At 42.4% G+C, this 14,943-nt stretch overlaps 1 protein-coding gene across 2 annotated transcripts; it reads left to right on the forward strand.

Annotated features, from left to right (window-relative positions):
* Positions 1-405: 405 nt before the first annotated feature.
* On the forward strand, positions 406-13,645 carry LOC131906037 (histone-lysine N-methyltransferase SETMAR). Of its 2 annotated transcripts, none has more exons than XM_059256824.1 (2): positions 406-606; positions 12,264-13,645. In XM_059256824.1, the coding sequence occupies exons 1-2, from the start codon at positions 451-453 to the stop codon at positions 13,068-13,070; spliced, it is 963 nt and encodes a 320-aa protein (XP_059112807.1). In that variant the 5' UTR covers positions 406-450; the 3' UTR covers positions 13,071-13,645. The 2 variants fall into 2 exon arrangements, with proteins under 2 accessions (XP_059112807.1, XP_059112808.1); XM_059256825.1 differs by having other exon boundaries at positions 406-558.
* Positions 13,646-14,943: the final 1,298 nt, after the last annotated feature.

Raw genomic sequence — 14,943 nt, forward strand, 5'->3', positions numbered from 1 at the left:
TTACTGCCCCCCTCCCTCCCATGATTGGGCGAGAAGAAGGTAAGCTTACAAGGAGAGGACCCTAACACAAATTCTGCTACAAGGAGAGGACCCTAACACAAATTCTGCCACCAGCCATCCAACTTCTCCAGAAGTTCTATTTCTTCCTCAGCTTAGGAGGTGCATCTCCAAACAACTACTAAACCCTCCAAAAAACTGACCATGCTTCTCAAAGTTCCCCGGAAAAACTAAAACATTTCAAGTTCTCTGGCTTGTATCTGTCTCAAGACAGTGGGATCCAGACCAAAAGCACCCCAACAACAATGCAGAGGGAGGAATCGCCCTCACCGGCCGCTTGTGAGGAACAAAAACTACAACTCCCATGAGGAAGTGGGGCGGCGCAATCCACAACTCCCAGCATCCTCCCGGAGGCCCAAGCCGGTCCGGCTAGTAGGCGGAGTGAGATTGTGAATGTCTGCGGAAGCTGTGGAGAAACGTTCCTTCGGGATAGCAGCAGCTGAGGAGGAATCTGCGGCCCTGATAGAACAAGATGTAGCGCGCGGCCTGGAGAACTTTCCTGTGAGAGTGTGGCCTCTGGGGGCGGGGCCCAGGCCTAAGCCTTTCCAGGTAGAGGCGGGACTAGGGACTGTGGAGGCGGGGGCGGAGCTAGAGCTGCTCCTATTCCCCTGGAGGCGGGGCCAGTGCCCTTTCCTCTGGGGCGGGGCTAGAGCTTGTCCATTTCCTCCCTCCCCCGGGCGGGGCCGGCGCTCGCCTTCTAGGGCCTGGGCTAGAGAGCTGTCCATTGCCCTGCAGGGGTTGACTAGAAGGCGGCTTCCATTTCCCCCAGGCGGAGCCTGCGCCCTTCCATGTAGGGGCGGAGATAGAGGCCTGCGCCCAGCCTCCAGGGGCGGAGCTAGAGAGCTGCTCAAAGCTCCGATAGGTGAGAGCAGCGCTCTTTTATGTAGAGGCGGGGCTAAAGGGCTGCTCACAACCTCGGGGGCGGGGCTAAGCCCTTCCTTATTGGGCGGGACTTCAGGGCTGCACACAGCCCAAGGGGGCGCTAGGGCACCTTTCCTAGGAGTCGAGAAAGATAGACCCATAGCTCCCTCATGTGGTCATAGTTGTCAAACTGACTAACCACAGGCTCTTTATTTTCCCTCATACTTTTATTTTTTAATGTTAGTATACAGGATATTTGGTTTTATTATGGCGTTTTAAAAATGTTCATTAGCAGATACTAATTATACATAATAATGGGTTCCATGATGACACTGTCACACAAGCACATAATGTGTTTTGATCATACGTACCACCACCCTCTCCCACTCCTAGGAATCCTTCATCCCCCTGGCTGGTGCCCCCTTCAAGTGTGTGTGTGTGTGTGTGTGTGTGTGTGTGTGTGTGTGTGTGTGTGTGAGAGAGAGAGAGAGAGAGAGAGAGAGAGAATGAATGTGTGTTTGTGTGTGAGAGAGAGAGAGTGTGTGTGTGTGTGTGTGTGTGTGTGTGTGTGTGTAGGACACAGAGCGACCCAATGAGTTTCATCAAGGTTGTTCACTGAAACTGCAGCCTTCTTGACTTTTTTTGTGATTTACTTATTCCTTGAGAATACCTACCATACAGTATACGTTGATCTTACTCTTCTGCCCCCAACTCCTCACAGATCCTTGCCCACTTCCCTCCCTGACTACCCAATTTCATGCTTTCTCTGAAGAAAAAAAAAAGGCATTGGCCTGAAGTGAAGGTTCTTAAATGAACAGAATTTAATACTTTTCTATGAACTTGTAGTAAGACCTTAAAAGGAATTTTTACCTTATTCTTTCAGTAAAATGGCAGTTCCTTATAGTATATGTGGCAGAGGGGTGACTTTTCAGAAAAAGCATTTTTATCTGGCCTTGTACTCAGAACTTACTGAGGGGTCAGAGCAAATCAGTTCCCTGTCTGGTCTCAACTGTCTCTCATGTAAGAATAACCTGGTTATGAGTCTCAGCCCCTAGAGTCAAACTTAGCTGAGGTCTCCTTCATGCTGAGAGGTCTTAGACAAATGTAAGTTAACATCTGCAAAGCCTTGGAAGCCTTTTGTGTAGAGTTTAAGTACTAGTACCTCACTTTATAGCTGCTTTAGGAATTACTGTTTCTAGTTCTCTGTAAGAACTCAATAAATGCCCACTACTGTTACTACCTCAAAGCCCTTGGTCTAACCTTCAACCCCCCTGACTGTGGTCTGAAAGTTACCTAAGGAATTGGGAATATCCAAAGATTCTGGCGAAAGAGCTTTGCCCTTGGATGTTGGACTTAGATGATGGTTTAGTCACCTTAGCTATTCCACAAAGCCTGAGCTTTTTGTTTTCAAAGTGAAAATGATTTAAAATTGTATACCTTTTCCTCATCTATTATCAGTACAAATTGGGGCAGCAAATGGGGTGATAACTTCTATAGCAGATTTCTGTAAGCAAAGCAAGATTTTAATGTGAGCCATAGTTACTGACCTCTCAAATTATAATTTGTGGCCAACAATACTTTTCTGCATTTGCATTGGTGGTTTATTGTTAATAACACAAGTAGATAACTCTATATGTACCAATGAGCCCTTAAAGCTTGTTCAAGATCAGAAATTACAGAATGTCTGATAAGACTACCTATGTTTTTCTTTATTCATCAAACCATTGAGTGCCTGTAATATGCCAGGCTCTGTATAAGATAAGGCCTAGAAGATGACTTCATTTGGTTGAAGAAGACAGTATTTGGTTGCTTTTATTTTAACCTAGAAGTATCTAACATGAAAGAAAAAAATGCTCCATTCTTAAGTAACTTCAATAAATATTCATTAAGAACTAAACATATACCAAGTGATGAGTTGGGATGCAGAGAATAGAAGAACATACTCTCTGCCCTCAAAGCACTAACAGTGGAATTGATTTAACAGTTTGTGCCACTGAAGTGTGTGTGGGGCGGGGGGGTGGTATTGTGAACTCTACAAATAAGTTTCCAGTCTTGAATTGTATTTTTCTTTGCCATCTTCTCTAAGAACAATCCATAAGACAGTTGGAACAATGTAATTCTTTGTTAGCCTACTTTATTTTATATTCAAACATAACTAAGAATAACTTCATTAGCCAGGCTGTTGCCTGTAATCTCACCACTCTGGAGGCAAAAGCAAGAGAATCATAAATGTAAGGGCCATCCTAGGCTACACTGTAGATATAATTCTAAACGGTCTTATTAAATGAGAAACACAGAGCCAAATGCAGAGTTAAAAGCCCAGAGATTGAGCTGCAGCCAAGAGCTAAGACCACCTTCTTACCCCTCGCTGTTGCTGCCGTCCTTCCCCTGAGAAAAGAGACCTTCTTCCTGTGTCCTGCCTTTTTTATTGCCTTTCTGTTCTGCCTTCTCATTGGCTGTAAACCCAAACACATGACTTCCTTGTCACTGCCTGTCTATACAGACCTCCAGGTCTCTATGGTTGGTACTGAGATGAAAGGCATGTGTCACCAAGCTGGCTGTGTCCTTACACACACAGACTCTGCCTGCCATGTGATCGGGATTAAGGGTGTGTGCTACCACTGCCAGACTTCTACTTAATGGCTTGCTCTTAGCTCTGATGGCTTGCTCTTAGCTCTGATCCCCAGGCAACTTTATTAACATACAAATAAAATCACATTTCAGCACAAATAAAATATCACCATACTACATAGCAAAACCCTGTCTCCAAAAACCAGTTGCTAGGAATGTACCACAGTGACAGTGTTTTATGCTCAAGTTCCTGGGTTTGATTCCTTGCACCATCAAAAATTAAAAAGGTTTATATAAGTAATCTTCTTTAGAATCCTCATAGTCATTAGTGTCCATCAACTCAGGGGAGTTGATGTACTAATCATAGTTTTCAAATTAAAATAAGTACCTGTCTATTTTTCAAAGGAAGAGGGAGGAGAGAAGTCATGTGATTGACCCTTAGACCAACCATTTCTGGCATACATGAAAGTCTGGAGAATGAAACTGTTGTAAAAGGATATTCCTGGTGTCACAAGATACTGAACAAAGTAAAAGTAAATAGCCAGGCAGTTTTACTGTTGCAAAAGGATGCACAATGGCCCACACCAGCTGAGCAGCACATGGTGGGGAGTGGGGAGGGGGTCACTTAACCTGTGTCTCACTCCATTGGTGGCAGCTCAACCTCACAATCTGACATGATTGGCTAAGTGATAATAGGTGGGCGGGGAAGGTTGCGATAGAGAGTTTTGTTTCAAGAAAGTCTGCCACCCTGGGTTTGGCAAACAGGTAAATTCACAAGAGAGTTTCACGAGATGGAGGAGTTTATAGAATGTTGATCTATTGGTCTCTGATAAAAATGACTGCTTCTCAGAAAACATAATCCACACTCTTGGCAGTATAAGACAAGCCTGGCTGTTGCCCAGGTTGTCTAGTGGTACTAGTGGTATAGGGTGTGTGTGTGTGTGTGTGTGTGTGTGTGTGTGTGTGTGTGTGTGTTATGGATACCAGGGATGCAGGGTAGAATTCTGCATATGCCATGGAAATGCTCCACCACTGACCTACACTCCCAGCTCACCTTCAGTTAATTTTCTTCCATGTATTCCACATACATAAAAGGAATCTTACAAGAAAGTCAAAATAGCTTGCTTGCTGCAAGCCCTGGCTTCACAGACCCACACAACCATTAAGGCATGAAAAACTCAAGGTAAAAATAACTATGTCTGCTTTGCTTTGGGATGCTGTGTAAAGAGAAAAGAGAACATTGAAATGCTCACATTAGAAGCCAGCATCTCCTAATGTCCTCAGGGTTGAAAGCCAAGGAGAAAATAAACTAATTGGTTCTCTCGAGCTAAGTCAGGTTTAATCATTTGTCAGGTCCCTCAGATCAACTTCAAACGTTATTTTTAAGATCTCAGCTGGGCCTTGACCAGAATTATCCGGCTCACAGTCTCCTAATAGCTGTTAGAAGCAAAAACAAACTGGTGACGCTGGAGGCAAGTCCAAGGTTTCTTGTAGCTGGGTTTTCAACACAACCAAAAAAGGAAGGAAGGTTTTCACAATGCTTCCTGAAGTATTCCTTAGGATTCAGGAAACTTCCGTAAGAGTCATGCTCATGCTTAAAATCCCAGTACTATACAAACTTGTACTTGAGTTTCTGGGGCTTTGATACAGAATGTTAATCAGAACAGCCCCAACTTGCGATTGAAGTTGTCAAGAGCTGCAGTGAAGCAGTCAGAACAAACTGGGTGTCCACTCTGTGTCTAGAACTACTGATTAGAAGGACACTTCATGACATACCCCAGAACTCATGCTTTGCCTTTGGACACATTGGTTTGAATGTTGGCACCTACCCATTTAACACAATTCAACATCCAAGTCAGTTCATGCTAGCCTAGTTCAGAGAAGGAAGAAATCATCATGAACAAGGGGAACCAAGAGCATGGAAAAAAAATAAAAGTATATATATATATATATATAAGAGAGAGAGAGAGAGAGAGAGAGAGAGAGAGAGAGAGAGAGAGAGAGAGAGAGAGAGACATGCTATATGCTGTTTCTATTTTGGCTTCCTAGATAATTACTATTTATATTTTCTTCTCTCAAGTGAAAACAAAATTGGAATCTCTACCCAGGATGTGGCTTATAGGGAATCATTTCACACTGATCATTTTGCATTTATCTCTAGCTCTTGCATATGACAATGCAAGAATAATAAAAGTCCCCTTCTTGTCCTTTATGTTTTTCTGCTGATTCCAAATCCCAGTATATACATAAGATACTTAATAAGGTAGTGTTTGTTGATAAATGAAGAAAGTCTGGGCTGGGTCAGCTCTTAACTCTCCTCACTCAACATGAGTAAGTCACCAAGGTGAGGAGGAAAGTATTTCATAGCCCGGATTTTTGTTTGGATGTGTTTGCAACTAGGAAGTTTAGTTCCAGGACCTATTTTTTTCACCACCTACTACAATACCTGTTTAACTTCTCTTAAGTTTACATGCCAGCCCCAACTGTAATTACTTAGAGTCTCTCTTGTATTTTCCTTTATAAGTGAGATAGAAAGAACAGATAGGTAGTAAAGGGAAGGTAATATTTTTAAAGCAAGTTCCAGGCCCTGAGTAGCATTATCTCCCTAGGAGTCTGTGATAACCACCCCCAATATGAGTATTTTCCTTGTCGTAATTGTTGATCTACAAATCATTTGCCAAGAGTCACCATGGTAATGTAAGCCTGGCTCTGTATATGACTCCAGAACAGCCCACCTTCTGCACTAAGAAGCCCCTGTGGCTTGGCCCTGTGTTCCTGACCACGGTCATGTGTTTGTGGGTTTTTCTGCCTGAACTACTGCATAGTTTGTTCCAGTATCTTAAACCCAGTTGGAAGCCTGTTAGTTCTTTGTTCATTTACATTTCTGACTACATTTTCTAGCCATTTCCTATCACCATTTCCAGCTTTCACCCTACTGTACTAGCCAGGACTCCCTTGATTGCATGAAACATAAACATCCCTCAAATTGGCTCAAGCAATGGAGGGAAAAGATTGCCTCACAAAATGGAAATGTCCAAAAGTGGCTACCCTAGACCTATTTGTATCAAGACTTTAATGATATCTAGTAATGTCTCACTGCTGCACTTCCTGTTTGTAGAGTAAAAGGTTCAAGCCCACTTCTGCATTTCAAAACCCACCAAAACCTACCAGTTCCAGAGCTCAAAAACCCACCAATCCCTGAGCCCAAAAACCCACCAGTCCCTGAGCAGGAAATCCCGCCAATCCCTTAGCTTGCCTTAAAATCCCACCAATCCCCACCCTGGAAAACTGTGCCTCCAAGAAGGCCTATATAAAGCCTGCCTCCTGCTCAATTCCTTGTTGCTTCTCGCCCGAGCAGAGGCAACCACCCTCTTGTGTCCCTCCCAATAAATCCCTCGTGTGAGGTTTGTTGTGCAGTGTGACTTTTTTTCCTTTCAGAGCTATAAAACTTGTATAGGGGAAACCTCTCCCTTCAAAGCTGCGTCATGTGCACTGGGGTGACCCTTCCCCTCAGAGCTGTAGCACACTGTTCACACCTCTGCTTCCCTTTACACTACTTGGCTGGGCAGGGGGTTTTGTGTAAGTGGTAAACTTGATACTGAGCATTCTGTGGAAGAGTCCTACTTCCTTCTTTGTGTCAGTAACCCAGATTTGTATTTCTTTGTTCTGGTTTAGGGGGTGTGCTTGGCCACAAACTAAACACTTTCTCTGTTCTCTGTTGTGTTTTTGTTTTTGAGGTGGGGTCTCTTACTGTCTGAGACCAACTTCAAGGGTGACCTTGAACTTCTGTTCCTCTTGCTTCCATCTGTAGAATGCTGAGGGCAACAAGCCTGTGTGCCTCTGCCGTGGATTATGTGGTGCTAAGGATGGAACCCAGGGCCTCCTGCATGCTGAGCTGGTACTCTACCAACTGAGCTGTAGCCCCACTCCCAAACCAAACACTTGAAAAGAACAGTGATGTTCTGTTTAGCCAGGTCAGCTTCCAGAACCATCTGGAACCCTCATCCAGAGCCTTGCATCAAGAGTGGAGGGACTTCTGGGAGGAGCTGGGGGGAAAGCCCATCGGCTGTGACCAAAGCCCTGTTCTATCCTTGGTGTCCTGTAGGCACAAGCAGCCTTCAGGTTTCAGTAACCTGTGCATGGACTTGGTCCACAGGTCTGTAACAGAAAGTAGGGTACAGACAGACTTTGTAAAGTGTTACACACTGGATCCATTTCAGTTAAGAGCAAGTGGCTCCTCCCAGTTTGCAACACCACACTTCCCAGCATCGAAGTTTAACAGTTTGCTGAACATAAGCATTTGAATAGCATGTCTAATGATTGATGACCTCAAATTATCTCTGAAAAGATGGATAATCACATAACAATATATTAAGTTAGGCAGTTTTTAAAAGATTTGGGGGGTTTGGGTTTGGGTTTTGGTAATACGGAGCCTCCAACCTAGTGCCTTTTACATGCTGTGCAAACTCTACCATTGAACTATCAGATTTTTCTTCACTATAGTTATTTTTAAAGTCAGTAAAATATTTTTCTTCTATAGTATTTTTTCTAACCTTTTATGCAGGAGAAAAATGAAGAAAGATGAAGATTAAATGATTTATAATCATCACCGGTATCAGGGTCAATGATTCCATACGTATTTTTTATTCTGGGCTAGTAAAATGGCTCAATGGTTAGAGACACTTCCTGCCAAACTGGAAATTTACCTTAAGGTCTGTATTGTCTGTTCAGAGATATCTGAAGATCATTTGGAATTTGCTGCCATCTGTAACCCCAGTGTAAAGGAGCTCAAATTGCCAGATTGTACAACAATTTTAATTATAGAATTTTTATATATTTACATATATAAATGTATTCATCTATCTATCTCTATGTCTATGTCTATCTCTGTCTGGATCTCTATTGAATGTTACAGATGAAAGCACATTCCTTGCACATGCTAGGAAAATATATAAAAGCATATAAAAGAATGTTTCATAGCAAATTCTGAACTGGGGCTATAGCTCAACAGTAGAGTACTTGCCTATCATGTGTGAGGCCCTATGTACAATCTTCAGTACAGCAAAAATAAATAAAATAATATAATAAAGTAGTCTCAAAAATATTTTTAATTTTTAAGTAGAAAGATTCAAACAGAACTAATTTTTAGGGGAAAAAAATACTCTCCTGGTTAGAAAACTGCAGTAAGTCAGGCTTATTTTACAAGGAGTCATCTGTGTTGGGGAAAAAAATCATTTTCTAGTTCAGTGACTTAATACTGTACTTTAAAAGGATATGCTCCTTGAGGAACAAATCAGTTTAAAAATACTCTTCATGAAAAGTTTCATAAAGATGATAAAAAATCTTCATTTTACAGCTACTTCTTAAAACGCCTCAATAACCATTTACATTTCAACGTTGAATTGTTAAAAAGCCAAAAGTGGGTTCTGAGTGAGACAGCACTCACGGCATTTGATGGACAGGGGCATCTTTTTTGAGAGTTCCTTCATCTCTGTAGGACATCCCTACACAGCTAAAGCGGTAAGACACAATGCGAGCGGAAGCTCTTTAACACCCCCGAATCACTGTCTGAGCAGAAGGCTGGCCTGCCCCCCACCCCAGACTCCCACTCTTCACCTTCTTAATCTTTCAACAGGAATGCCAATCCTCCTCCAGTTCTGTGCTTTTTAAAGTATAGGCTTCTGCACTTAACTGCACAGCTCCACCAAGCCTCCACAGGGAGTGTCACTACATGCTGTTCAATGTCTTTCTGAAGATGGGCCCAGGAGACACCCTATTAACAGAGGACCAGAGATGGGCAATTCCAGCATCCCTTGGGATCCTGTAAAATCCTTACCCCAAATGAAAAGCCATGGAGTTGGTACCTTGTAGAACCACTCTAACCCAACTCTGTTGGCACTGTGGCATGCCACTTTACTAACAGTTAGAATAAAAACAGTCCCCAGGAACTGCCTCCTACAAAAGAATGGTTTGGAAGGACACATCAGGGAAGTTTCTTTCTTGTATCTGCACTAGAAAAGTCAGTGTTGCTTCCAATAGTGAGATTGTTTCTTACAGACAGTGCAAGACTCACATCTAATCATGCACCCTCTTTGAACTGACTGATTCCAGGTGAAGCCAATTGTTCATTCTGTTTCTGCTTCACATTTTCTGTCTAAGCCCACTGGACACATTTCTTTCACCCTGGGTTAGTCAGCTTTCTGCTTTTGTAACAAAACACCTGAGATAATCAGCTTATAGAGTTGAAAGGTTGTTGGGCATGGTAATCCAAGCACTTTAAAGGCTGGGACAGAAGGATTCCCAGAAGTTTCAGGACAGTTAGAAGCTATCTTACCCCTGCCCCCACCCCACATACTGTACATAGAAGGGAATGGTTTCTTTGGGCTCACACTTTGTAGGTTTCAGTCCACAGTTGATTGGTCCCATCTCTTGGCCTTTTGCTAAGATTTGCTAAGGCAGATCTTCAAGGTGGAAATATGTAGTACAGAATTGATGGCAGCTGAGAAGCAGAATAAACACAGGGAAATACTGGATCTCAATAAACAGGCTCCCTCCTACTAGGCTCCACCTCTTAAAGGTTACACTACCTTCCAGTAGGAGCACAGGTTGAGGACAACCCTTGAACACATAGGCCCTTGAGGGGTATTTACCCAAGCCATGGTGCACCTCACGTTCGCCTTTTGTTCATTGCCTTACCTTTTTAAAAAACAATCTCATTAAGTCCTTTTTGGAAAGAGGTGGATATAAATAAAGTTCCATGTAAGCAACAATTTTTCTGTACATAAAGCTTGTTAGGTCCTTAAGAGGGTGTGTGTGTGTGTGTGTGTGTGTGTGTGTGTGTGTCCGTCCGTCCCGTATGTATAGAGGCTGGAGGTTTCTCTCCACCATCTCTCTTTGAGGCAGGGTCTCTCACTGAATCTGGAGTTCACTGATCAGCTAGACTGGCTGGCCAGCGAGTCCTGGGGATCCTGAGTCTCCACACATCCAGTGCTAGCCTGGCCGGTGCATGCTGCCACATTAGACTCTTTTCTACGTGTCTTCAGGGGATTAGAGTCAGACAGCTGTGCTTGTATGGCAAGCACTCTACCAACAGAGCCATCTCCCCAGTCCTAAGAGATGCTTTAAGGGTTTTAAATTGTTCTTCTTAACACCTATAAGGAAAGAATTAAGACAGCAGGCTTTTCATTTAGATTTTAGATTGCAGGCTTTTTCTTGCTTTATAAATGTAATGTTTTGACAATGCAGGTACATTTAAAACACCAATGTTTCACATTATCCCTTTGTCTTATGAATAAGAACAGAATTTCTTTACACGTATCAGATACATCTATAATTTATATATCGATACCTATTTAATAAATTCCATTTTAAAATGATTTCTGTGATTGATTTAACATTAATGACTTTCTTACCCCCAGGGGAAAAAACCTGGAATGACTCATAATGATATATTATTAGATAAAGCTAAAAGGGAAAAAAAAAAAGCTAAGGATAAAATATTGAACTTCATGCAGGCATCAAATTTAGTAGTTTTTGGTCAAAGTGCTTGAGAATAAACGATTATGAGTGCTCAGCCCTAAATGGAACACCTTTATCAACCCTCCCACCCCTGGCAAGGCTCAGGGAACATCCCAGAAGAGGAGGCGGGGAAGATGTAAGGGCTGGAGGGTGGGGAGGAAGCTGTGAAATGCTGCCTTCTGAACATGGTGTGGCCATTGCACTCACGAATGCATAGCAGCTGTGATTAGCTATGAAGACTTACAGGAGATCAAACCAGCCAACATCCCAGCACAGATCAGGCAGGAAGGCCTGAGGCACCTCCCCTGACTCAGGGGCTGTTGGCAGCTGATAGCTGCTGAAAGGAGGAAAAACATTCTCTGGGGTGTGACTACTGACAGGGTACCCATGTTCCAGGAGACGGCCCCACATCTGTACATATATGGGCAGCACTAAGTGGCTATTAAAAAACAGGGGGACATGAAACTGGAATGGGGTGGGTTATGATCACAGTTCATCATTTACACATAAGCAAGTCTCAAAGAATAAAAAAGCTGCAGCGGGGCAGTGGTGGAGCACACCTTTGTCCCAGCACTCAGGAGGCAGAGGCAGGCAGATCTTTGTGAGTTTCAGGCCAGCCTGGTCTACAGAGTGAGTTCTCCAGCAGCCAGGACTACACACAGGAAGCCTGTCTCAAGAAACCAAAAAATAAAAATAAGAAAAATTTAAAAAAAAAAATGAAGTTTCAGTTCCTGATATCAAAAACTATGAGGGAAACAAAACAAGTTTCAAAGATTTCAATTCCTGATTATAGAAAAAAAATTTCTATTGTTATTATTCCTGTAAGACCACAAAACTTTAAAGTTTTGGAAGCTACTTTGTGGGACTGGACAGAGGACTCTGGTTCAGGGAACTTGCTGTTTTTGCAGAGCACCAGAGTCTGGTTCCTAGCACTCCTCGGGGAGCTCATAACCTGTAACTGCAGCTCCAGAGGGTCATCTGTCCTCTTCTGACCTCCACGGGGGACCGGCACGCATATAACAGACACAGACACATATTCACCGAAGTAAAAATCAAAAGAAATCTTGAAAAATTAATTTCTTTAAGTGGAAGGATATTCTTGGGTCATGTTTCAATGTGTTGTGTTTTTACAGGTTTCTTTTGTCATATTTCATATATGCTGGAATTAGGAAACATCCACACCAAAAGCTGTACATACATTACATTCACATGAAATAGCTGAATGCCACTCTAACCAGCATTTCTCATTTTTGCAGTATACTCCTGATCACGTGGCTGGGCCTGGAGCAGACATCGACCCCACACAAATAACCTTTCCTGGGTGTGCTTGTGTCAAAACTCCCTGTCTCCCTGGCACTTGCTCCTGTCTCCGCCATGAGAATAACTATGATGACAATCTGTGCCTCAGAGACATAGGATTGGAAGCAAAGTACGCCAAACCAGTTTTCGAATGCAATGTCCTCTGCCATTGTGGTGAACACTGTAGAAACAGGGTGGTCCAGAATGGTCTGCAGTTCTGTCTCCAGGTGTTCCAAACGGATAAAAAGGGCTGGGGACTTCAGACCTTGGAAACTATACCCAAGGGAAGATTTGTCTGTGAGTATGCTGGGGAGATTTTAGGGTTCTCTGAAGTACAGAGAAGAATTCACCTACAAACACCACATGACCCGAATTACATCATCGCCATCAGGGAGCATATTTATAATGGACAGGTCATGGAAACTTTTGTTGACCCTACCTACATAGGAAATATTGGGAGATTCCTGAATCATTCTTGCGAACCAAACCTGTTGATGATTCCTGTTCGAATTGACTCAATGGTACCTAAGCTGGCACTTTTTGCAGCCAGAGATATTTTGCCAGGAGAAGAACTCTCTTATGACTATTCAGGAAGATTCCTTAATCAAATAAGCAGTAAAGACAAAGAAAGGATAGATCATGAACAACTGAGAAAGCCACAACTAAGAAAGCCTTGTTACTGTGGTGCCCCATCATGTGCCACCTTCTTGCCTTATGACAGTTCACTATACTGGTTTCCCTTAGGAAAACCAGACACGAGTTAGGAAGGGAGGTTCTGCCTGCCAGCATCTCTGTGAACATAAACCAGAGGGAATCAAGCATTAAGTGACCATCTGCATCCTGGTTCCTCTCTGGCAAACAACCTACCCTCAAGAGAAGTGTACCTTGTATTCAGCATCTTGCTCATCCGTGTAAAAAGACCAGGGGTTGCCCAGCCCTGCCTCTGCCAGGATGCCTAAATTCAACTCAAGTATGTGGCCCAGACTGTAAAATGTCCAGCTGTACCCTTTCTCCAAAATACTTGCTTTTATAGTTAGATGTGGGTAAATGACTATGTTCAAACTAGCAGGATACAAGTGAAAATAATGAATCATTCAGTGTTATCCTTGTATTTCTTCTTAGAAACCAGAATGTATATTTGATGGCTGAAGTTGGAGTAGCCATCCAAAACCCAAGATGACCCTGGAAAAGGGTCATACAGAGCAAATCCACAAGCTACCTGTAACTATAGAAAGCGCTGCTAGTCCTGACCTGTACTTGTAGGTGAGACCTACGATACCAAGGCACCGTTGCCTTGCATTTGAGTAAACCTGATGATTCAAGAAGACCTCAGCCTTGCTTTCTAGCCAGGTTTTTTTTTTTTTTTTTCAGTAATAAAGCTGGTTTTTTATGTCTATTTGACTCCTGATTTTATTTATTGTTTCTAAACATGAATTAAGGAGGAAGGATATTATCACCTGCTAAAACCTAATAATCAACCAACAATTATGAAGTACAACCATGAGAATGATTTCCATTTATAATGAGGTCAGAAAAGGAACCCTCTTGTAAAGTTTTGACTATACTCTTGGCTGTGTCCCAGAGCTCATGAAGTTAGGTTTCAAAACCTCAAACAACCTCACTCCTTTATTAATAACATAAAAATAACCCTGTCAACACCATAGAAGCAGATGGGAGTTGAATAACTCCATTTAAACTTCTGAAAGAACAAAGGCCTCTGACTGCCTTCCTTAAAACAGGCTGTTATAAAAACATAGTTAACTACAGTCTAGGGAATATAACTCAGTGGTGGAGCACATGCCTACCATGCAGAGGCTCCTGGTTCCAGCCAATGTACCACAAGATAAATAAGATAGCTGTTTTAATAATCAGGTTCATTCTATATATATTCTGTAGAAATTAAATATCTTAAAAGGCAATTATTCAATCATGTATATTATTAGTAAGAAGAAATTGATTTCTGTAGTACATATAAATCATTCTACAGGGAGGCTTTGTGCTTTAAAAAGATCTATATTATTTATAACACCCTATTCCAGTGTAAAACCTAGGTATGTTAGTTGTCCATCAGAAATAAGGGAACTAACTGTCTGGGAACTATCTCAGTAAAGCTGCTATGAGCATATCAGAGTTTGTGTTTTCATAGCATCAGAAATTACTCCCTTAGAAACAAGATAGTAGATACGTGAAATGTCCCAAGTTACAAGGGTACAATGTCAAATTTTTCCTCCCTGCCAACTCTTCTGTTCCTTTGATTTCTCTGAAATCTATGGCTTGCTTTTTGTAAGTCAGCTTGTATGTCTCATTCCAAAATGGCTCTTTTCCTTATACTGCTGCTAAAGGACCCAAGCTACAGGAGAAACCAGAAGGAAATCCCTGGGAGAAAATGTTGGACTCACTGTTTGTTGAGATGCCCTTTGCTGCTTTTCACTCACCCTCTCTTGAACATTTCCATCTTGATTCAGGGATATTCAGAAGACAGTCTGTTTGGAGACACATCAGCACCCATCACCTTGGTATTTCAGCCACAGAGAAAACTGAATACAATGAGACACTTGAGATTTGTGTGTGTGTCTTAGTTACTTTTCTATTATTGTGATAAAACACCATGACTGAGGTAACTCATGAAAGGAAGTG

Source organism: Peromyscus eremicus, chromosome 3 (genome assembly GCF_949786415.1).
Source record: "Peromyscus eremicus chromosome 3, PerEre_H2_v1, whole genome shotgun sequence".
In the NCBI taxonomy this organism is placed as follows: domain Eukaryota; kingdom Metazoa; phylum Chordata; class Mammalia; order Rodentia; family Cricetidae; genus Peromyscus; species Peromyscus eremicus.